This window comes from Scophthalmus maximus, chromosome 5 (assembly GCF_022379125.1).
Source record: "Scophthalmus maximus strain ysfricsl-2021 chromosome 5, ASM2237912v1, whole genome shotgun sequence".
NCBI lineage: Eukaryota > Metazoa > Chordata > Actinopteri > Pleuronectiformes > Scophthalmidae > Scophthalmus > Scophthalmus maximus.
In genome coordinates, this window is record NC_061519.1 from 9,610,856 (window position 1) to 9,634,972 (window position 24,117).

The window sequence follows — 24,117 nt, forward strand, 5'->3', positions numbered from 1 at the left end:
GACGTGTTTCCACATACAAAGGCCAAAATGATAATCTGTCTACCTAGTGTGTGTGTGTGTGTGTGTTGCTCATTATGCAAATAATCATTAGACAATTGTACCAGGAAGTGTCAGTAAGAACATTTGTTCGAAGTTCCTCATTCTGATGGCTGTGTGTAACAGTCCATGTAAAGCAGCTGACCCATTTGTCAAGCAAAAATAGTTCCAGTCTATACGTCAGTCTAACGAAAAACACAGAGAGGAAATCTGAGGACTCCAAGACTTCTCAACATTGCAGTAACAATTTCCCTGACCAGGGAGGGGGACACGGTGAGAGAGGTAAGCACAAATGCATGTCAGGTGTGAATTAATCCAGTCAGAAATGTATGTCCGACTATTTTCATACACTCTTAGAGAGTCAAGAAGTTTGAAAAAATAAAAATAAAAAAGGCAAGTGCTGAGGGACTAGAATGGTGATGACACGCCGACCTGTAAACTGTCTTTAAATAGTGCTCATTCAACATTTATTTATATTATTTTAGGGATTTCTCTTCATTGTGAATGAGTTTTACCCTCATATTATTGTATGGAAAGAGATTTTGAGTTGGTTTTGGTTATGTGTGTTGGTTGTGTGATGAATTGTAAGTCTCTTCATGAGTATGACTGATATGGATGTGTAAATTGCTGTATCGTCTGTTATCGAAGTATTGTCTCAAAAGGAAGGGTAACCACTGTTACAGTACGGGGGCTTGTCGGGATCTGACTAAACTGAGATGACTCATCAAAAGAATGTTTACACATTAGATATATCACCAGTTTAACAAGATTTGATGTAGGTTGTTGGTGGCATTGCTGTGAATGTGGTCAGACATTCAATTTACATCAAATTTCCAAACTGGGTTATTTCCTCTCCCGTCTTTGGCTCAGCCAGGAGGAAGGAGAAAGTTTGTATGTTCGTCAGAGCACAGTCTGTGTGTGCGCCCATAATCTCTTCAGACCCTTGGTTTCCGGCTGTTTGCCGACTGTCAAGTTAAAAATATAACAGAGGCATTGAACCTACAAAACAGAAGATAGTTATAAACAAACCAAGCTGTTGCTCACATCACTTAACTTTTTCACACTTGATTAATAATAAAAGGTCATGTCTCGCAACCACATGTTAAGTTTTGTCTTATTTTTCCTGTGGGTTTACTCATGGTGGGTGTGACCCCTTGACAGTCTGCCTTTGGCCTGATAGTGCATGAAGTCTTTTTGTTCCCTCTAACTCTTGTCCAAACAACTAAAAGTCCTATTCAGGTCAGCCTGGTCCAGTTGTGCAGCATTACACATCACCAGACCTGCCACCCTAATATCTTTGAAGACAATAACCACTATTGTTTTGCATACCATCACTCAAAAACAGTATCATGAACTCAATTTCCTTTGGAACAAAAGGACCATTATGTTGTGGACGAGGGAGGTGACGCTGCTGTTGGAGGCCTCAAAGCAACAGGTTTACTTAACGATTTTCGAATGAATGTATGTGGCTAAAAATGACTATCCATGCCTCTGGGTGTGGTGATGTCAGTCACCATGGTTCCTGCTAAAATGTCTCAACAGGCATTCATGTTCCCCTTTGTCTTTCGGATATCCATAGACTGCTCCTATAGTGTCAAAATGTCTCCGGTGAAATATCTTGACATCTACTAAATGGATTGGTTTGAAATGTTGTGCAAACATTCATAGTCGCTGGAGGATGAATCACAACGACTTAGGTGATCCGCTGACATTTTACTCTAGCAGCACCATGAGGTTTACATTTGGGATTTTGAGTGAAATATGTTGAGTCTATAGAGTTCCAAAGTTTGAGGGACCACTGTTGCCCTATTCTGTATCTCCCTTTAAATATGTTCTTTAAACAATATCTTGAGTGATGCTGAGCATAGAAAAACGGGACTTGTAACAACCTTGTGCAATAGATTGGTTCCTTGCCGAAAATGCACGTAGTTCAGATTAACGCCTACCTCAGCATTTTTTTATGTACGCATGCTTGTACATTTGACCTATTTGTCAGAGTACCAGACATGTTCTTACGAATTTCCTGTTGATGCAAGTCACAGAAATAGTCAGTCACACAACAAAGACTAAGGGAAAAATAATTGGGACTTTTACTTCAGGAGCACCCAGGACAGTTCCTTCTACTTTGCAACTTGATTAGATGGAAAAAGAGTGAGGTTTTCGTGTGTTTTTTTTTTTTACCAGGCCCCGAATTGTCAACCCTACACGATGTAATGGTCTTATTCATTGTGCACATTATCAGACTAGTAAGATACCCCAATACATCTGTTTCATTGCAGATTCCATTCATACAGTCTCATTAATTTAATTTGTGAGCTACATCAGTTAGCTACCTAAAGTTTTGCTGCAGCAGCAAAGTAGTGTGGCTGGCACTGGCTATCTGCTGTAGCTAATTACTATAAGGGTAAGCAAGTTGGACAGATAAACTCCATAAAGTCATGTACACAACATAGTTTGTCTGCACAGCATGTGACTCTGTGTTCACTTTGCACTACTACAAACTGTACAGACTACGGGCTGATTGCGGCTCCTCTGCCTTCTTTGTCATAGTTCCACCTCCGAAGGGTGTAAAACTGGTTTGGTTCTGTGTCATTTTTGCATTCAAAAAGTGAGAAGTCACAGGTGTTTGATATGGAAAGTGTTGTTTGTTTTAGCAGCCAACAGTCTTGTTCAGGCTTCCCTTTTCTCACTTCCTCCTTCAGGCAGGATGGGCTGCATGAAGTCCTCTTTGAGCGAAGGTCTGAATGGAGTTGTGGAGAGGAAGACCAGCCAGCAGCCTGTACGTACCGACCCAACGCACTATGTCAGAGACCCCACCTCCAATGCAAAAAACAAACTAGTAAGTGGTCAGACCTCTACCTACCAGGTGGGCAACACCAGCACATCAGTAAAAAGACACTTTTCTCTGCTCCCTAAGCAACAAAGCAGTGTGTTGTGCTGATCTTAACACAAAGTCAAAGGAATGTCATGCATCATGTTAAAAGCAAAATAAATGGAGAATGTGGTAAAAGGGAAGTTTTTCTATTCTCAAGAGACCATATAACTATAGTTCAAATATACCCTTTTCTGATGAAGAAAACTGTGACTCAGATGTTTCTGAGAAGAAAGGCTGCTATCATAATGGAAGATTTACATAGTTTCTGATTGTGGAAACTCTTGGTCTACTTCTGCAGAGTAACCTGTTACCTGGTCAGGTGTTTCAAAGTATTGAAGGTATGTTCCCTTATTTATTTTTTTATGTATCTCTTACTCACTGACTAACTTGTACAAAAGTGTTCATGTAAAAACACATAAATGAGGCTTTGGTCCAGAAGTAATGCACCTTCTTATCACAGGCTATATTGAACAATTCAAAAGGACCGTCATAGTATACACACATGCCCATACAGTGAAAGACTTACTACTACAACTACAAATAATAATAATTATTATTATTATTATTTCATTCATACAGCACTTTTAAAACCAAGTTACAAAGTACAAATGTTATTAAGAGCTAGAGTTTAGTCAGCAAAATTAAACATTTGAAATAAAATAAAAGGAAATGAAAAAAATGGGAACCCTGAAAGATTGAAGTTTGAGGCTTTGAGGATTGATTTAAAATACATCAGTGGATCAGCAGGTCTTAGCCTTTCAGGCGAGGAGTTCCTGAAGGAATTTGACACAGGCCTGGTTTCTCCATGTCATCATTTCTGCTTTTCATTCTGGCGCTATAAAAACCCATGAGGCATCAGCAGTCAGAGTTAGCCGAATTAAGTTTTTGTCGTATTTTTACCGTGACAGCTCAGCAAAACACGTTTTGTAAGATTTTACTTGATTACTTAAAATATTGCGACTTTACTGTTTCCCCAGAGACACCTGAACTACTCCACTTATCTGAACATACCCTTTAACATTACCATATTGTCGCTTTCTTCTGGCCAATGCTGAGCTTTTAAGAGTTAAATTATGTAAAAAGCCACATTATATGCTACCAAAAATTAAAACATTGCAAAAGCAAATTAATCAATTTAATAAAAAAACAAATACGTATTTGGTTTTGCACACCTGACCTACAGTTGGTGAAAAAAAGTATTTATTAATAACACTGGTGGTTAGTGAAGCACAATAGTACTAGAATTGAGCACTAGCTCAATTATTTAAAATGTTATGAGCCAGCTCAAGCATTAGTAGAAGACGGTGACTTCTTGAGAAACCCAGTCACAGCTCCTCTTTCACATTTTGTTGAATTTGCTTGTAAATGCTTTTTCCTGTGTCAACCACTTTTAGGCTCTTCTTCAAGTCTTTAACCTTTGTTTAATATTATTATACAATATGAACGCTTGCGGTAATAAAGCATTGCCTCCTTGTTGGTGATTATTGTATTGTGTACCTATTTATTTTTGCCGATATTTAACGTGTCAATATCTTTTTCTGAATTATCTCTTAGAGCAAAGTGGGACTGGCAAAATAGTGGTCAGCCTTTTTTCTTACGAAGCCATGCACCCAGATGACTTGGGGTTCAAGAAAGGAGAGAAGATGAAAGTCTTAGAGGAGTGAGTGTCTCATGTTGATATTAGAGTGATTCAACAGTTGGAAATGGTATCCATCATTTATGGACTGCATTAAGTAAGAGGAAAAAAAGATGAAAGCTTATATAAGCTATGAAATGGAGCACCGTTTGAACTGCATACCATGAGGAGACTGTCAGAGACAGGTACAGTTCTACACAAGTCAATTTAACCCTGACAGACAAGAGCATGGGGCCGTCATTACTGGCTCTTGCGTCACTCAGAGAACAAAATTAAAATTCTGAGCAAAATGTTGAAACATAAATATATAAACCAGGCTGAATTTGAAGAAGTATTCCGTGAATTATGTTTAAGACTTGGAGAAATTTCACTCTGGTACATCAAGCAGAAATAATATAGAGACCTGAGGTTTACAAAAGCTGCTCGGTCAACACCGACAATCAAAGAAAAACAATAATTGTGCTGTAATGAATTGATGTTTATTGCAGATGTGGCGAGTGGTGGAAAGCAAAGTCACTGGCAAGCAGTAAGGAAGGATTCATCCCGTCCAATTACGTCGCTCAAGTTGACACCATGGAAACAGAAGCGTGAGTGACTGACTGTATCTTAAGATGTTAATCTAGCTTCTCAATAAACTCTGAAAACCCTTTTACAAACATTCTGTTTGTTGCTAGCAATTGCACTATTTCACATCGTACTGACCGCTGTAATTTTTTATTAACTCAAGACATTAACAAAAATTGACTCAACCAAAATGCAATTTGTAAAAGAAAATAGGCAAAGGAGTCTATATCAATATGAGCAACACGTCTATTTTACATAGTCTCTTCATAGAGTGTTTCCTGTTCATTGCAGGTGGTTTTTCAAGGACATTGCAAGAAAGGATGCAGAGAGGCAGCTGCTGGCTCCAGCAAACAAACCAGGCTCTTATCTTATCAGGGAAAGTGAAACATCTAAGGGTAAAGAAAGACACGGATACATTCGCAAACAAGCTCTACTTTCAACATAAGGATTTCAAAAAAACGTGATCCTGCTTTATTTAAACCACTTAAACTGACTAAGCTGATCTTTCCACAGGGAGTTACTCATTGTCCATCAGAGACGTGGACGCCCAGAGAACAGACTCAGTCAAACACTATAAGATAAGGATGCTGGATAATGGAGGCTACTACATCTCTCCTAAAATCACATTCACTGACATTGGCAGCATGGTCAAACACTACCACAGTGAGTATGACTCTGGAATATTAAGACCTTAAAGAGTTAGAGAGCAAAAGATTACACTCGCTCACCACTGCAGCAAGTAGAGATGTTGAGCTACAGGAGGTCAACATGAACATGATTAGAGAAAAAAGGATATTATGTCCCTCATCCCAAACTATGACTCCTACACCTATGATATGTTTGCCAAAGTATTGATTTTGTTATTGATTAACCTTCACACAAGACAAAGAATTAAGTAGAGGTAATTAACTTGTAACGTTACTAATAACCCGGTTGTATGTCCTATGATTTGTCTGTACGCAAACACAAACATATAAATGACAGGTTGTGGTTTTATGAGGAGTTACATTGTAAAACTATTTCTTGGACAAGCTTTTTGAATTCCTGGTTTTCCACGGCGATGACAACACTTGACAGTCTGGTTGTTGGTAACCCTGCCTCTGGTCTTTAAACGAAACAAAGTAATTTACCACCGGGCTCCAGCTCCATCGCACAGTCATTAGAATGATTGGGATCCTGTCATCAAAAACTACCAGAATGCATATGCAGTATCATTCATTACTAAGGAATATTGGACACTAAACTAGAGATACACAGTAGTTCTCAGGGTGTGTGTGTGTGTGTGTGTGTGTGTGTGTGTGTGTGTGTGTGTGTGTGTGTGTGTGTGTGTGTGTGTGTGTGTGTGTGTGTGTGTGTGTGTGTGTGTGTGTGTGTGTGTGTGTGTGCGTACCTTCCAGACAATGCGGATGGCCTGTGTCGTAAACTGGACCGCCCATGTGTCAAACCCAAAGCTCAGAAACCGTGGGACAAAGATGCCTGGGAGGTTTCCAAAGAGTCCATTAAGATGGTGAAGAAACTTGGAGCTGGGCAGTTTGGAGAAGTCTGGATGGGTGAGTAAAGAGAAACATTTTAATTAAATTGAATCAGTTGACCAGGAACAGCTTTGCATGTCCAAAGGTAGTTAGAGGTTGCAGTTGGAAAGGGAGGGCTCGAATTATTACATAATTACCTTGCTCTGGTGTAGGAGCTTGTCTGTCTCTAAAACCCTGAGAGATGTGTTGGTGGGAGGTTTAGTTTCCAGGAGGTCCAACAAAGCAGGATTGGTCTCAGAAAGCCTAAGAAATGACAGCACAAAGACACCGGACCAGATAAGTGGGTAGGGTCGCGGGCTTGATGATAACATCACCTTTTGTAAAAAAATCCTCGCTTTCTAATATTGTGGCCAGTGCAACCACTGTCACCTTATGTTACCATCATCAAATCATCCTGTTATTCCAAAGCAGCAGAAATAAAGAGTAAAGAGGGGAAGTTTTATTTCCTCCTAATTACATAAAACATTTTTGTTGTACATTAGGTGTCACAGATTTTTGGTGAGAATTTACACACTCTCTCTGAAAATATTGTCAAACGTTGTGTCCACACGTGCCTCTGTTGTAAAAAATGGTTCAGGAAGACCATCGGTAAGTGTTGTCAGTGTTATCCAAGGCGGTGGAGGAAGTGTTTGACTCTGAAGGGAGATTTGCATTGAAAGTTTTGGTGCGCGCGCACGCACGCACGCACGCACGCACGCACGCACGCACGCACGCACGCACGCACGCACGCACACACACACACACACACACACACACACACACACACACACACACACACACACACACACACACACACACACACACACACACACACACACACACACACACACACACACACACACACACACACACACACACACACACACTTGCAGTGATAAAGTGCTTTGTCAAATTTTGTCTGTACCCTTTAAAAATATATATATATATATTCCTATAACTGCCTTATCAGTATGTGCACGGCTCCTGTTACAAGTCTTTGAAACAAGAGAAGTATGTGACAACGTAGTGGTAAAAACTAGGTTTCCGTTTTGTCTGTGGGTGGATATTAAAAAGAGAAGGACAGGTAACTGTGGTTCCAGGTGTGAGGTTTATTCTAAAATGGACTTTGGATCATTGTTTTATTCTTGATAATGACATTGTACATTGCTAAATACAGTGGGCTGGGGGGAGGGGGGCAATTGAATAAATACAAATATGTGTGGTAATAAATGTTAAAAAAAGATCTTTTGAACATTGAATTCATGTGAGAATATTACAGACGTGAATTCATTTAGGTGTAGCAGTAATTTGGAATTTTTTGCATTCATGGCGAGGAGGAAAATAAAAAAAAATGATGCTCAGATGCTGTTGGTTTCACTGGCAGGATGTCAGCGTGCCTTAACACCGAAACACTTCAAACACTGGAAATACGACAAAACACCTACACCTACATGACACCAGTTTCAGTGGAAAATGGAATAATTTGTATATAATGAACACTGTATCTACAACAGTGGCTAAATGTGTAACAGTATTCATTAGTGGTTTTACACATTAGAATTATAATATTGTTTACAAAGTTGGAAAAAAAGCAAATTGTTCAACTGTCACTGTGCTTCACTGAAGCCATGCAGATCATTTCTATAACTTCATAGAAAACGTACCAACATTCTGTGTTCCCCACTTCTGCATGTGCCGTCAGCTTACTACAACAACACGACCAGAGTAGCGGTGAAGACTCTGAAGACAGGCATGATGACCTCCGAGGCCTTCATGGAGGAAGCCAACGTCATGAAGACGCTGCAGCACGACAGGCTGGTGCGGCTCTACGCGGTCGTCACCAGGACAGCGCCCATCTATATCATCACCGAATATATGGCAAACGGTAACTGAGCTTTGTGCGTGACACGTGTCGCTGATGTTCTCATCTGGAGTGACTTACAATGAGTAAAACATCCACTAAAGAGAAGTGAAAATGTCAGCAGCTTAGTGTTGTGTGACCTTACAACTGTTCCTTTGACATATTTCACAAAGCAAGTTTGGCAGGTTAGCCAGACAATGGTGAAGGCCATCTTGAGATGTCTAAACCGAACATTAAATTCATATTTGTAGATTAATGTAGATGCACAGGTAAACATACAGTGCACTGATGGACACAGGTACAAGAAACTGACGTTGTTTCCCCATTTCCGTCCTGTCTTTAGGCAGCCTACTAGACTTCTTAAAGAGCGATGACGGGTGCCAACTGCAACTGCCCAAGCTCATCGATTTCTCGGCGCAGGTAATTTTCACACTGACCACGATACGCTGCATTTACACCCACTCGCCTCATGGTTGTGAAACACGTATAGCGTCAGCGTTTCCATTGCTGGACTGAAAAGAGGAACAGTAGCCTCATTACTGTTAAATTTGGAGGTCGAGGTCTTATTCTGCTCTGTAGCAAGATCACATTTAGAGGAGTTGGGCTAATGAGTCAAACGAAGCCAAGGAAGACTGGTGTGGAAAAATACAAATAAAAATCTGTTAGTAAAACTGTGAAGGCAGAGCCAAACGTTGCTCTGACTATGACTACGATTATTTAATATTTTATATATTTATTCATTTCACAGCCACGCAACAAACATGATTATCGTATGATGTAATAGGATGCACTGCTGTAGATTAAAAGTAGTTCAAATGTAGAAGTTCAAAATAGCTCAACTGTAAACATCTAGAGCAGATAAATGCAACATACATGTCGATGCAGCAGTAATATTAGTTCAAAGACATCAGACATAATAGTAAAAGATGGACAGGGGGCATTTTGAATCATGAGTTCTTTTATTTTCCATGCTTTAATTCCAACTTGCTGATGGTACTATTTACTATTAAATATTTTTATTGCTCAAGTAAAGTTTTGAATGCAGGGCTTTTGCTTGTAGTAAGAGTATTTCACACAAACGAATTGAATGTTGATGACTATTCAATATAGCTTCCCCACTTTGACAGCATTGAAACTCACTTGCTCTTCGTCGCGGTACGTGAACGCGGCACGGTGGTTATCGCCAGTCCAAGGTAGCAGCACCGCTCACATGTTCCGGTGCTGCTAGCGCAAGTAGCGTCTGCTTCTCGCTGCTGTTTTGTAAAGTCAGTAGTGGCCGCCATGAAAAAACGGGTTGCTGTCGCCTTTGGTAGTTTTGCAGCAGACCTCGTGTTTTTCCTCCTGCCGCTCGGGTAACTACGCTTCAGTTTCGTTCATCTCCGTTCGAACACCGCGCCAGGGAGTTTGTTTTGCTGCTGTCGGCACTAACTCATCTCTGCACATGCGCAGTAAGATGGAAGAGTTCAACGTGTCAGCGGACTGAAGGGGGCGCCTTGAGGCATTCATAACGGATTATATACACCTGATGCCATTTTATCGCATGGTTTTTGTAAAGCTAATTATTAATGAGCGATACTTTTTTTTTTAAACTTTCTTAACAATACATGTATTAGGGGTTTTATGGGGTCCATCCATGGGGTCGGACTTACCATTAGGCAAAGGTCGGAAATTGCTTTTGTAGCCAAGGGGTTGTTATATAGCTGGAATCACTCTTTGCTTACATTACCTGTTTACCTTTGTTCTTTTTTTTGTTCATTTGGTGGATGTTAAAAATATTTTTTTAAATTGCACAGAAGAGTATAAATCCACATTTCTTAGCTTCTTTTGACAGAATCATTTGACAGCATCTGATCAACTGACAAAGCCAATATGATTTCCCCATCAACGTGCGAGAAGCACCACGTAATGATTTTTGAGTGTGATATCATTCAGATAGACAGTTTCCAGTTATTCTCCTTATTTTTGTAATATATGAGGTGTAATGTACTGTATATTTGTTTTATTAAGTGGTTTTTCCACAGTTGTATTGTTGGTTTTCACTGCATATAAACACATATTTTGCTGTTTCAGATAGCAGAGGGCATGGCATACATAGAGAAGAAGAATTACATCCACAGAGACCTGAGAGCAGCCAATGTCCTGGTGTCAGAGAGTCTGCTCTGTAAAATAGCTGATTTTGGACTAGCAAGAGTCATAGAGGACGACGAGTACACTGCCAGAGAGGGTAACGTTGGAGTTTGTCTATTTTTATATTCAGGAATACGTGTGTGTGTGTGTGTGTGTGTGTGTGTGTGTGTGTGTTTCCATTTTTGTCCTGTGTAAGAGGTTTTTCCCATCACAGATGACCTGACTCTCTCACTGGATGCTTGTGACACATTCAAATAAAAAAAATCCCCTTGTGAAGGCTCGGAGCACGACAGCCTACTCATCTGAAAAGATCACTTCATTGCACAACAAGCCAGAAACTTTTGGTTTCATTCATCAGTCACCATATGCGCCCATACCTCAAAAAACAGCTCTCACACCAGTCTTGGGCACTGATATGTACATTAGTCTGTTATAAGACTGTGTACATGGAGATAGGGGGGAGAAAATATATATTTCTCTGTGTCATGAGGTAAAAATCTTACTCATCACTGATCTGTAACCAGGACACATGAGAACTGCAGTAGGAAAATTAAAATGATAGGATCCTTCTATTATATGGTACAGCGTCAGAGTTATTTAGTTGATTTCTAATCTTCATTTACAGATTTCCTCAACCATTGTATCACAGTGCGATAATGTGCATAAAGTCTGTGTGTATGTGTGTTGTCCACAGGAGCTAAATTCCCCATTAAGTGGACCGCTCCAGAAGCCTTTAACTACGGCTCTTTCACCATCAAGTCAGACATGTGGTCCCTCGGGGTTTTGCTCTACGAGATCATTACCTTCGGGAAAACCCCTTACCCAGGTAAACATTAACTGAACTGTGGCCGTGATTCAATGAAAAAAGTAAAAAGAAAAAAAACCTGCCTGAGGTGGTTTTTGCCTTTTTTCAGTTAGGCAACAGTTAGGCCTAAAGCACTTTGTGAGAGATCTTTTTCTAAATAAATTCTGACATAACAAATATTTAAGTCACTTTCTTCCTTTCTTTCTTTCTTTGTATTTTATATTTAACTATACTTTTTTCACAGTATTACTTGGCAGTTTCTGATTTTACAACATAATACAAACTTTGGAATAACTTACCTACTTAAAGAGATCACTTTTTGCAGAAAACTTTGAAAAATGTATTTTAGGAGGGATATATATATATGTATGTATATATATATATATACATACATATATATACGTACATATATACATAAAATATTTTTTTTTTAACAATTGTTGTAATTTTCATACTTTATCAAACATAAAATGAAAGAAATGTTTGGAATATTGAGTTCAATATGTTGGAAGGTATTACTGTGACATTTACTGCCCTCTGCTGGCGAATTCTATCTTTGATTCTGCATAGGGGGAAAAAACTTAATTATGCAGAATCCAGTGCCACTTAGTGTGTAGTACTACCATGGAGTAGATCTACCCTTCTATTCCTACAGCCACACTCGATTATCCACATCATTTATTCCTGCTCTCACCTCCACCCCTGTTTGCGTTGTCCTCAGGTATGACTAAAGGAGAGGTGATATCCTCGGTGCAACGTGGCTACCGGATGCCCCGGCCTGACAACTGTCCCACTGAGCTCTATGACATCATGATGGGCTGCTGGAGAAACAAACCCGAAGACAGGCCCACCTTCGATTACATGCAGAGTGTCCTGGGTGATTTCTACACCGCCACGGAGGGACAGTACCAGCAACAACCATAGAAGAGACTCTTCCGGAAACACTTTGACAAATAACTCCACATTATGTTTTGGCGCTACTTCAGATGTGTTATATTTATGTATATTTTTTGTATATATGACACTTTCTTTTAACATTTATCCTGTTAATCCTTTTGGTATTTGCTCTTGAGAACATACAGTGTGCAGGTTCTAGTATATACTGCATCGTAGCAACTTAAAGTGCCAAATACTATATTGGCAAAGCAACTTAATAACATCCCGGGGCATAATCTGAAGAACAGAGGAACTCATTTTGAACAAAATTGATAAAAACAGATTCATAATTTCCTATAAAAAAGAAAGACGGAGAGTTGATTGTGTTAGCTGCTTTTGCACCAAAGCACTGTGCCAAGGCAGTTAGTTGTTTGCTGTTTCATTAACCAGTGACGGGTTGGTCACCTGTAAGTCCACTTCATATTGAAGTGCTGTGGCTCCTGCTTCTTTTGTTTGTTTCAGTGAGTGAATGTGAAATTAGTTTTCGATATCATTCCATCATTTCAAATATGGTCCATCATAATCATCAGCACTGTTCTAGTTGGAGTCACACTGGTTTTCACACTGGATGACTCTGTGTTCTAAAATTAATCTTCAGGTTTAATGTAACACATGAGAAAATGGGCACGTTAGAGCACCAGTGGAATCGTTGAGCCGTGTATTGATTTGTCACTGAAAGATAATATGAGCTGTGTATTTGGAGATATGTGAATGAGAATGTGTAAATTTTGCATGGACAAAGAAATGTGTGGTCATTTACTCAGTGTCCAATATCTAAGAGATTTAGCCATCACTCTTGCTTTGAAAGACCATGAATAACTCAATCCCATTTGATTTTAACTTTTATTTAATTTGGCTAATTGCATTTTTCGTTAATGCCAGGGATTCAAAACAACCTGAATGAGTGGAAAATTTTGCTTTGTCTCCATGATATAGGAACAAGTACATAATAAGAAAATACAATTACATGTTAGTCATACGAGTTGTTCATTTCATAAAACCAAAACATACTTTTTTGAGAAACAAAAAATGAGTTGGCCGAAGGTAATTGGCTGCATTCTTATTATGTTTATCTTTTACAATATTTAGTCCAGACAATACTGGCAGAGAGGTGAGGAGGAGGATGGTAGAAGTATTTTGAAAAGGTATGTTGCCTAATTAAACTGCATTTATTTGTTTGCAAAGTATGTGGAAACTTTTGCCCCCAAAAACATTGAAGCAAATCTGTTTTATTAAGCAATATAAAGCAATGTAAAACGTGTAAAGAAAACAGAATATCCTGAATTATTTTGAAGAAAAAAAGACGCCTCTCAATTTGAAACCACGCCTTGTTCCTGGTTTTGGTCACGTGACGGTCCAAGATGGCCGCGCCTAGGCACGTCGGCGCTGCAGCTGCGGCTACAGAAGTTGTGTAAGCGAGCGTAGCTGGCAGTTTGTGGAGCCCGCGGGTCCTAACTGACACATCCATAGAGAGACGAAGGAGCGTCCCGAGAAAGGTCTGGCACCTCCCCAGCCCCGCCGACATGAGCAAGGACGATTTAATACTGTGAGTAGCGCTCCGACGTTAGCGCAGACCGTCAAACGTGTTACGTTAAAGGTTAGCAATTATGCTAGTAGCTGTCACCTCATACAATGACGTCGTGAGAGCTGCCCGTGTCATTCTTATGAAAACATGTTTTATTTTAGCACACATTAGCATCGTTTCTTCGCCATTTTTCATGCTGTCTCCCCTCATTCGTGCTGCTCGTTAAACCCCGAAGATCACATCTGCTTCGTTTATGGAGAACCTTGAGTTCTGAGCAGTTTAATATTCTTTTGCACATATATAAAGGTGAATTCTTGCAGCAACATGAACTACCAGCTGCAACGAATCACGTGGGTCTCCTGATAAATTCGGCATTCAAATGATTTCATCAGAGAACAGTTCATGCTTTAAAATCCTTGTTTCTTTACTGTCAGTGTGCCTTTTTAGTGAGGAACTATATATTTTGGGAATAATTCTCACTGCAGTGTTATTAATAGCTTTGTGCCAGTTGGAACCCAGAATAAACAGTGGTTCACGTTTCCTGAAATATCCTGATGGAAGAACGACTACACTCAAATTAAGATACTGTGGCGTGTGTCTGCATGTGTTGAATTTGTGTCATAAACCTGTCATCAGTCTGACAAGTCAGCTGAATTGAAGTTAGAGTAAGGTTAACACGATCAGTTTCCTTGTGGTTTTTTGCACCGGCCAATCTCACCTAACTGTTCGACTCACATCTCAGTATGTCAGGGTCGCGATGCATCACTGATAAATCCACCCCGGCCCTTTCATTCAACCGTCTCCTCCGCTGCTGGGACGCGATAAGCGAGCGGAGGGGCCCTATCTGTTGTTGACAGCTCCTCAGATGGACGTCCAAAACGATTGCTGCTGGGAAAAGGGATGGGAGGGTTACTTTGCATTGTAGTTTAGATAACGGAAGCATTGTGTCAGCAGGACATCGCCAGCTAAACCCAATGCTCACAAGCAGCAATTTGAATTCATATTGTGAGTGCGCTTTGGGCTCTTTAAATGGTCAATCTTCAACTGTTTGCATCACTTTGTTCTACAATAAAACTTGGTTAAATTAGTATATGAGCAATAAAATAAATCAAAGCCAAAAGGAGTAATGAATGTCGCAGACATCTCTTTATGTCTTTGTGGTCACATTGATAATACAAACCTTTTCATGTGAGCACTGGTGGCTGCATCTGTTCCGCTAACGAACTTGCACTGCATTGTTTAAATGTTAGATGTTGTTGTCTTCTCTGTTTAATTCCTTAGTGAGAACAGAGAAAAACTGATGCTAATCATTTTTTCTTTTTTTTTTGCCGTCCAGCCCGAAGGACTTTCCTCAGCTCCTGAACGACTCATTCCTGCGAGCTGCGCGAGGAGAAGAAACTGACCATGTCCCCGTCTGGTGCATGAGACAGGCTGGAAGATATCTACCAGGTACTGTCCTGTCCTGTGATTCAATTTATAATGATATAATAATAGTTTATACACAGCTGACATTTTGACTTGTTACAGTAGGGAAACATTAACGATGTGTTCACTGTCAAAGTGAGACGTGACAAGGTGAAAACGAGCCTGCATGCACACCTATCTCATTTGATTTTAATATTTATACCTGTGCTTTTCCTCACTGACATGTGAAAATATCTCCTGTTAAAAAATGCTCTCTATAGAATTTGTGATCTAATTTTTCAGAATCCATATATTCCAGTGTTTTCATTTCAAAATCTTAAGTTGTTCATGCATTTTCTGTATGCCATTATGCAATTGTTAAGCCCATTATTATATTCACTCATATATATTATAATATAGATTTTCTTTACGATCTTGTCATTGGTTGTCATCTACTCCTTGTTATATATTGTGTCTAATAATTTTCTTATTTTCTTAATTCTTGCGTTGACCATTAATATTTAGTTTTTGACTCCAACCTGCAGAGTTTCGAGAGTCCCGAGCGGGGAAGGACTTCTTTGACACATGTCGGTCCCCAGAGACCTGCTGTGAGCTCACTCTGCAGGTACAACACTGGACTTTTAGAGAATAAATACACTTTCAGTCACTATCAAGTAGTGTTACAGTTGATTGAGTGATTAGAATAATATCTTCAGGGAAACACCACGTGACAACAAAGTACAATCCATAATTACATTTTCATGCAAGTTATCCCTTTACTTTAAAAAAAGTCCTCCTGTGTTTTCCACCCTCAGCCTCTGAGACGTTTTCCCTTCGATGCTGCCATCATCTTTTCCGACATCCTGGTCGTCCCACAGGTAAGAATGACAAGATCAGTCTTGTTATTTTAACATGTTCACCGCACATATCATAGTTTCCTGTGAAATCCTTGGGATAATAATACTATTTTGAGCTTTGTGGCTTTTTCAAGTGTTCAGTGCCAGGGATGGGAGACTCATCAGGACGTCGTCTTCACGACCACGGCACAATACTCCATCTGTAAAATATTGCTGCCATCTTCCTCCCTTTCAGGCTCTGGGTATGGATGTCCAGATGGTCCCAGGGAAAGGTCCCACATTCCCGGAGCCCCTGAAGGAGCCCGAAGACCTGCAGCGACTGCGGTCCAAGGTGGACGTGGCCAAGGAGCTGGGCTACGTCTTCAAAGCCATCACGCTGACCCGACACAAGATCAAGGGCAAAGTGCCGCTCATTGGGTTCACTGGCGCTCCGGTGAGAGAGGATGCAGACTCATTCAAAGATGTATAGAAAATCATGTTTAGGTATTCTAACGCTGGAATTAGAATTTGGCTGATTTAGGTTATTTAGTTTAATTTTGTTCAAATGTATAATTCTGTCCAACTCAAACAAAAGAATGATATTCAAGTATTCTGTGTCTCTCTGATGTGTCCCTCTTCAGTGGACGCTGATGTCCTACATGATAGAAGGCGGCGGCTCCAGCACCCACGCTAAGGCGAAGCGCTGGCTGTACCGACACCCCGAGGCCAGCCACATGCTGCTGAGGATGCTGACAGACGTGATCGTGGAGTATCTGCTGGGGCAGGTGGCGGCGGGAGCTCAGGTTAGTACGCTAATTTCAACTTCTTTTTTGTCACTTGTCTAGTTAAAAGGATTGGCTTGCAGGTTTTTTTTCTGATTTGTAGATAGATGATTGTTGATATCAACAACAAAAAGATTGAAAAACACTAGGCCTGTCACGTTAACTACTTTTTGCTGCAAGATATATTGTCCCAGAATTTATCGCGACGAACAATATTATCGTCATTTAAAGACCTTTTTTTGATACTGAATCACGCGAGCTTGCAGTCTAGGCCGATTGGTTGTTGCACGTCCTACATGATTTGTGTTGCTGCTGAAAGAAATGGTGCCTTTAGAAAAATACTAAGAAATCCCTAGTTTCTGACATTTTTATAGACCAAACCAGTGATTTATTAATCATACAACAAGCAGATGAGAGGACAGAAGCAGCGAGACTCGCAAGCCACACTTTTAAAGAGACAATGTAGTTCGTTGTTGTTGTTGTGCCTGATTGAAGTGTTGCTGGGAAGAAACACAGAGACATATACAGTAGTTAGAGGTCGAGAGATTATCGGCCGGGCAGATTATCAGCACTGATATTCACCTTTCATTTTTATGATTATCCGTATCAGACATTATTTAAAGGGATAGTTCAGTGATTTTTAAGCAGGGTTGTATGAGTTACTTATGCATAGCTAATATGTTACCTTATGGAGATGGTGATCAGCGATGTCATTTAACAGAGTTTGGAGGAGAAGTGGAAGTAGCGAGAGTCCCACTGTTGCAGAGGGGACCACCCAAAAACGTCTTTTTAAATGCTTACCAAAAAAAAAAAAAGTTAAATTGTAGCTGTAGTCACTCCTCTCTGGACTTAAACAATGTCCCCTTCATGTTTGTTTGTTCAGCTTCATAATAATGCTGTTGATAGTTCCCTACACTTTGTTTGTTAACCTCTTGTTGAAAGGTTCAGTGGGTTAAAGATATGCTTTAAGGCATTTCAACAAAGTTTGTGTTATTCTAAAGTTTGAAACCTTTTGACACTTTTTTTTACTGCAGACAATTATAGGTTACCGGTCTCTTAGATTAGTAATTATCGGTATCGGCATCTGCACCAGAAAAAGTAAAGTAAAAGTAAACTTAAATAGTTCAAATGTAAGTGTTAACTAAATGGAGATGATGCAGGGATAAATTCAAATGGATTTCACCACACAAAGAAAATAAAACAGAGACACGCCAACATTTTCAGTTGGTAGAAATTTTGTTGAATTGTCTCCTGGAGTCATTCTCTGGGAAGCTCAGTTACACACCAGGCTGTTTTGTTAATTATTGAGTGGACAGTGCTGCCGACGTTTCCTAGCAACCAATATTGTGCCTCACTGAAGCCAAGACATTCCTTTAATAATGGTTTAATGGTTCAGCCCGATTAGTAAATCACTAGTTTGTAACTGACCAGTAAGTTAATAAAGATCTCAGGGAGGACTATACACAAGTTAGTGATGTTATTGATGAATAGCTGTTTCATGAGCACTGGACCTTACCTCTGTCCCTCTGTATTTATGAAATATGAAGAGATAATGGTGCTGCCGCTGCTGCTCCAGGAGGTGTAACTTGTCATTGTAAGAAACACTCGCCTTTATCCTTCCACGTAAACTTGTCCTCTGCCATGCTGCGTCGTTCAGGCTCTTCAGGTGTTCGAGTCCCACGCTGGCATCCTGGGGCCCGTCGAGTTCAGAGAGTTCTCCCTGCCATACCTCCGAGACATCGGCCGCCTCGTCAAAGATCGACTGAAGGAGGCAGGACAGGATGTTCCCATGGTGAGAGACCCCAAATAAACAAGTCATTGTGGCAAATATTCAAATGTGAGCTAATGATGTGCACATACACATCGGCCACAGAGCAAGTCAAACAGTGACAACAGCGATTTATGTGTTGCATTATTGTGTTTATTCTCTTGTAATAATTGCTTTCTAAATTAGTGTCACTACTCCCATTTCTATTCTTATCGGCTCACTCTTGCTTCAACGCCGTTGTCTCCCAAGAGGGATCATTAAGGAGCCAACTGCTCTGGAGAAAAACACTTTTATACTTGATCACCAGCAGGTGGCAGCAGTTCACCAGAAATGGCATGCGGGTTTGTGTGACAGTTGCTTTGAAAATGTGTGTGTACGCGCGTCTGCGTGCGTGTGTGTTTTCCAGATTGTGTTTGCGAAGGATGCTCACTACGCGCTGGAGGATCTGTCGCAGTGTCATTACGAGGTAGTCGGGCTGGACTGGACCATTGACCCACGAGCAGCTCGGTAAAACACACACACACACACGCTACAACATTTGTCTTTCTATAGTTATGAGGACACTCACTGAAAATCCATCCCCTTGCTCCTGAACCTAACCTTAGCCATCACAAGTTAATGCCTGACCTTCAACCCTAAACCTAAACCCAACCTAATTTTAATCATGACTTTAACCTAGCCTTAACCCCCCAAAAAGCCAAAATGTCCTCACAACGATGGTTTTAAACCATCGTTATAATTATAACGATGGTTCATAATTTGTCTTCGCACCACAGAAACACGAGCCTTACTCACTTACTTAACTATATGAAATGACCCAGAATTCTAAATACAATTTGAATCTTCTAACTCCAGTCTTTGAATTTCTGCTCCGTGTTAAATATCCCACACCAGCCCATCGGCTATTTGTCAGATGTTTGAATTTCCACCTGGCTGGCTCATCTGGTCGTAGTTAGTGACATCTTAAGCGTTCAAACATCTCTGGAATGTGATGTAAGAAAAAAGGTCAATTCACGAATCCCCGGAGTTAAAAGCAGATTCAGCCGCAGCCTCAGAATCCTCGGCGGCCACAGACTGTATGAAAAAAAAAAAAACAATCCTTGAGGCTAAACTGAAGCTGAATCCATCTCGGGGATGTTGCCAGTCGTAGCACAAATCACGACCCACGCTGTGGCGTTTCCCCCGAGGAGCAGGTTAACCATTGGCGACCTCTCCCTCGCCCCTGGTTCGTCGCAGCGTATAAGTCAACAGAGTCTGTCTGCGCTTTCTGCTCCACTCATCAAATACTTAACCTGTCGGTTAGAATATTACCCTGTGTGTCCTGTGTGTGTTCAGGGAGCTCACAGGAGGGAAGGTCAGCCTGCAGGGAAACATGGACCCTTGTGCTCTCTACGCTCCGAAGGTAACCTCCTCCACTCCCACTTTGGTTTTAGGTTTGTTCGCACTGGAAGAAAAGTTTTTTTTGTTTTCATTTCTATAACGTTTGTTTGCATTTGTTCAAAAGGTTCAAACTTGGGAAACTATTATTAAAAAAAACTCCCACTTATCCTCAGTATCACAAGTCTTTGTAAAAGAAGACAATTGACAAGAATAACATTGATATTTGTAATATTTGTAAAGTAATTACAGATTAATTAATTCAGAATATACATAAATGTAATGTTTTTAATTAAGATATAATTGGGGGCACTACATCGAACCCTAGGGGGTTTTCAACCATGGGCTTCGTTGCAGTCTCCTGTACATAACTTATCATAAGGGGCTTCTCACAAAATTGTAGTTGCTGAGAACATAATCAGCTGTTTTCCCTCACACTTCTCTCCAGAGGTGTCCATCTGAAGATCAGTCTGCAACACAGATAGTCATTCTCCCTCTTCTTCTTCTTCCTCCTCCTCCTCCTCTCCTCAGGAGCGCATTTCAGACATCGTGAAGAAGATGCTGGAGGGTTTCGGCACACGGGGCTACATCGCCAACCTGGGCCACGGCCTCTACCCCGACATGGACCCGGAGAACGTAGGAGCCTTCGTCGAAGCCGTTCACCAGCATTCCAAACGGATGATCACACAAATGTAAAGATGGATGTGTCGGCGTGGCTGTGTGGCCATCAATGCTGATGATTGTGGTAGAAATGAAATGTACAATGATTGCAATATTTTATTAAAAACCATGAAAAGTAGTATGAATTTGGTGTTTGAATACAAAACGGCAACATCAGTAGGGAAAATGTTCCAGCTTCATATCTGTTTGCAGTGATTTAGATCATTCCATGAGCGATGGCTAAATATTTTTAGCCCCAAAAAACTAAATGGACATGTACATTTACATCAATTCACTACAGACTCATCCAGTGTAGATTTTCAGGATAAACCACATGTCAGTTTTCTAAAACAGCATTTTCTGTTCCATCTATAATATGTTGATCTGACCAGGAGTGGATTATGTGTTTGGATTGGAACAGGATGATATCATTCTTGCGAGTACATGTACATTGTAAATGCTTTTTTAGTGGTACAGGATTTGTGTTTTTATTAATATTGTATATTCAAAAAAGCTCCAAACAGCTTTGACTTAAAGATATAAGTTAACCGTTCAAGCACACAACAATGTCACTCTGGAAATGCAAATCTCCATAGCCTTGAAACGGCCGTAAACCTTTTCAGTAAAAGATGAGCTCTTCATCAGAGTGTTCTCCGTCTATGGGGAAAAACTCAAAAACAAAACAATAAAATCTGGTGGTTTGGATAAAGAGTTTCAGCAAGGGACATTGTCCAAGCTACACAGTCAATGTTGAAAGACAAAATGTCAGCACACAGCAGTTGATCATCCCTTCAGCCAACATCTCAACAGTGAAGGAACCGCCCGCTGAGCCTCAGCCTGAAGAGTTTTACGAAGGAAATCACATATTGGGAAGATGTGTGATGTTTTTTGTCTGTTGCCCTTTTTCTGTTTAATTTCATCAGACTTGTACAAAAAGTGTCTTTCCAAGTGAATCACCCTTTTTGCACGATTGCAAGTTTTGCAAAATATTAGCAGTAATACATTTTTCTTTGAAAATACGGGGATTCGCCACGATGACCATGAATACAGTTTTGAGGCGAGCGCTGTGTTCTGACAAAATCTTACATCATCTGTGGCTTTTTCACTCGGACCTTTGTAGTAAGAAAAATGTGCTGCTGCCATTTATTTTTACTGAACTATGTGATAACAGACACAGCTGAGTGCTGCGGTGTTGAAGTCAGACTGGCTGCGTTGGAAAAAAACTCCAGAAATACAAATTCTGTAACGAAAAGGTTGTTTTTTTTTAAATTGTGTTTTCCATCTTTTTTAAAAATACGATTATTCTTCATTATAAGGACACCATAGGGTTTAAAGCGCCTGCCTTTTGGAGGCAGATTTGCCCAGACTGACAGCTCTCCCAGCCTTCCACAAACTGAGCTGGACGCCCCGTGCTCGTCCCAGCCCAGCTCTACCAACACCCATCGCCATCGCTCTAGATTGTTATGGCATGCTATGAAATCAACTTGATATTTTTCCTGAAGTGTTGACGAAAATATTGCCATGAAAAATGACTCCAACTACTTATATAACATAAATGCAATGATCGTGCCTCTAATGACAGTTCACCTGTTCATATAACTAAAGTATTTTCAACACATGACTAATTTACTTCCACTTTACTCTCCCCAATCTTTCCCCTGCATCAATGAAAACATTTAAAAATAGTGGGAAAAGCAAAAAGCAAGGTCATTAATGTGATTAGAGCGGCAACAGTTAATGGACTACTAAATTAATCGCAAACTATTTTGATAATAGTTTTTATGAAAAATCTAAATTCTTTGTTTTCAGCTTGTGAATATTTTCCGGTTTCTTTGCTCCTCTATGACAGTAAACTGAAAATCTTTGGTGTGTGGACAAAAGAAAACATCATCTTGGGGTTTTGGGAAACACGATCGACACGATTCACCAATTTATGACATTTTATGGATGGATTAATCGAGAAAATATTTCGACAGATTAATCTTTTATGAAAATAATCGTGAGTTGCAGCCCTAAAAGTGATGCATATTAAAGTGAAGTGATAAAGCATCTTGGCACCGATTGCGCCTCGTCACACCCTGGAGAGTAACATCCAATCACAACCCTTCGAGGTCCGCGTCTCCACGTGTGTTCAACAATCTATTAAATTGGCGCTGAACACAAAACTACATTTTATTCAAATGAATTTGGCTTAAAATGAAATCGTGTTGCATTATGACTGTAATCAGAGTCGGAGCTCTTTACATGAGGTAAAAGGAGATGAGTTAATCCCAAATTGTGTTTTTCTCCGTCAGCTCAGCTAAGAACGTCCGATAAGCAGATTCTGGTAAATCCGGTTGTTGTTGCTGCTGCCGCCGCTGATGTTGTTGTTGTTGTGAAGGATTCCGACAAAAACCATAACATCATGTGACCAGACTGGGGTGAAAGGAGGCGTTTATAATTTCAGGGGTTACCTCCTCACTGGGGGAGGGATGGACGCCATGCTGCTGCTGCTGCTGGGTCAAGTCAATGCAATTGTTTTAGGCTGGAATCATCATTCATGCCTGTTGGTATTTCCCGTTTTTCATTTAACCGTTAATAATTACAATATGAATCAATTGTAAATGACATTAAAGGACGATAGTTCATTGATGAATGAATGGATTTTTCAGGATACAATTGACCAAATGGGCCCCACTTTTGGAGCCACGTGTGCCGTTTTCTTGAAGCCCACACTCGACAAATACATGAGGGGCTAAAGAGTTGAAAGGCACCTCACCATGCCGATATCTAATATCGCACCGACACCGTGTCCAGGCCTTAATTCCCAGATCAGACTATTCTATTTCCTCTGTTGTTGTCAGCAAATCCCATTGAAATGACCACTCGTCCGTCCCTCAGCCTTCTCTGACCTCTGACCCCCAGTGCGTGGCGTCCAGTCCCCGGCCCGCCGCTTCACACTGAAGACGCAGGTTCGTGACAAACATTTCACGAATACAATCATTTCATCTTGACCGACGGTTTCATCGTTTCCTAGAACAGCTGCTCGATCTGGTTCTCGGCAAACGCCGCTCAAATGGGACCACGATAGCGCACTTCTCGGGGACTATTTTTCAGGGGTGGATTAGCACACATCTGGTGGGCTTGTGGACGGTGTGTGTAAGAGCAATCAAAAAGAAACTGTGTGTGTGTGTGTGCGCGCGCGTTCGTGATTATGAAGAAAACGTGTCACCCTAGGCAACAGCGTGTCTCTCACCGATAGTTGCGGGCCAGATTTTATCAGGCCCTCTTAATACACACAATGCTTGTTATCAAAGGATCACTTCACTGAAGGTTTTGTTCTGTTGGTGGGATGCAGTGACAATGAGCAACACTCGGATTACCGCCTGCCTCACGTTGTTGACCCCGCACGCCGCAGAGGGGCACGTTTAAGGT

At 40.6% G+C, this 24,117-nt stretch overlaps 2 protein-coding genes across 2 annotated transcripts; both read left to right on the forward strand.

The window, feature by feature from the left end:
• Positions 1-132: 132 nt before the first annotated feature.
• On the forward strand, positions 133-13,328 carry lyn (LYN proto-oncogene, Src family tyrosine kinase). Its single transcript, XM_035634006.2, has 13 exons — positions 133-318; positions 2,739-2,875; positions 3,210-3,249; positions 4,466-4,571; positions 5,036-5,134; positions 5,403-5,506; positions 5,625-5,774; positions 6,509-6,661; positions 8,325-8,507; positions 8,827-8,903; positions 10,554-10,707; positions 11,305-11,436; positions 12,137-13,328. Exons 2-13 carry the CDS (start codon positions 2,744-2,746, stop codon positions 12,337-12,339), a joined length of 1,533 nt encoding a protein of 510 aa, XP_035489899.2. The 5' UTR covers positions 133-318; positions 2,739-2,743; the 3' UTR covers positions 12,340-13,328.
• Positions 13,329-13,691: 363 nt separating this feature from the next.
• On the forward strand, positions 13,692-20,842 carry urod (uroporphyrinogen decarboxylase). The gene is made up of 10 exons (XM_035634007.2): positions 13,692-13,897; positions 15,213-15,325; positions 15,826-15,905; positions 16,096-16,158; positions 16,373-16,570; positions 16,758-16,919; positions 18,556-18,690; positions 19,073-19,173; positions 20,002-20,068; positions 20,575-20,842. The coding sequence occupies exons 1-10, from the start codon at positions 13,875-13,877 to the stop codon at positions 20,737-20,739; spliced, it is 1,107 nt and encodes a 368-aa protein (XP_035489900.2). The 5' UTR covers positions 13,692-13,874; the 3' UTR covers positions 20,740-20,842.
• The last annotated feature ends 3,275 nt before the right edge of the window (positions 20,843-24,117 follow it).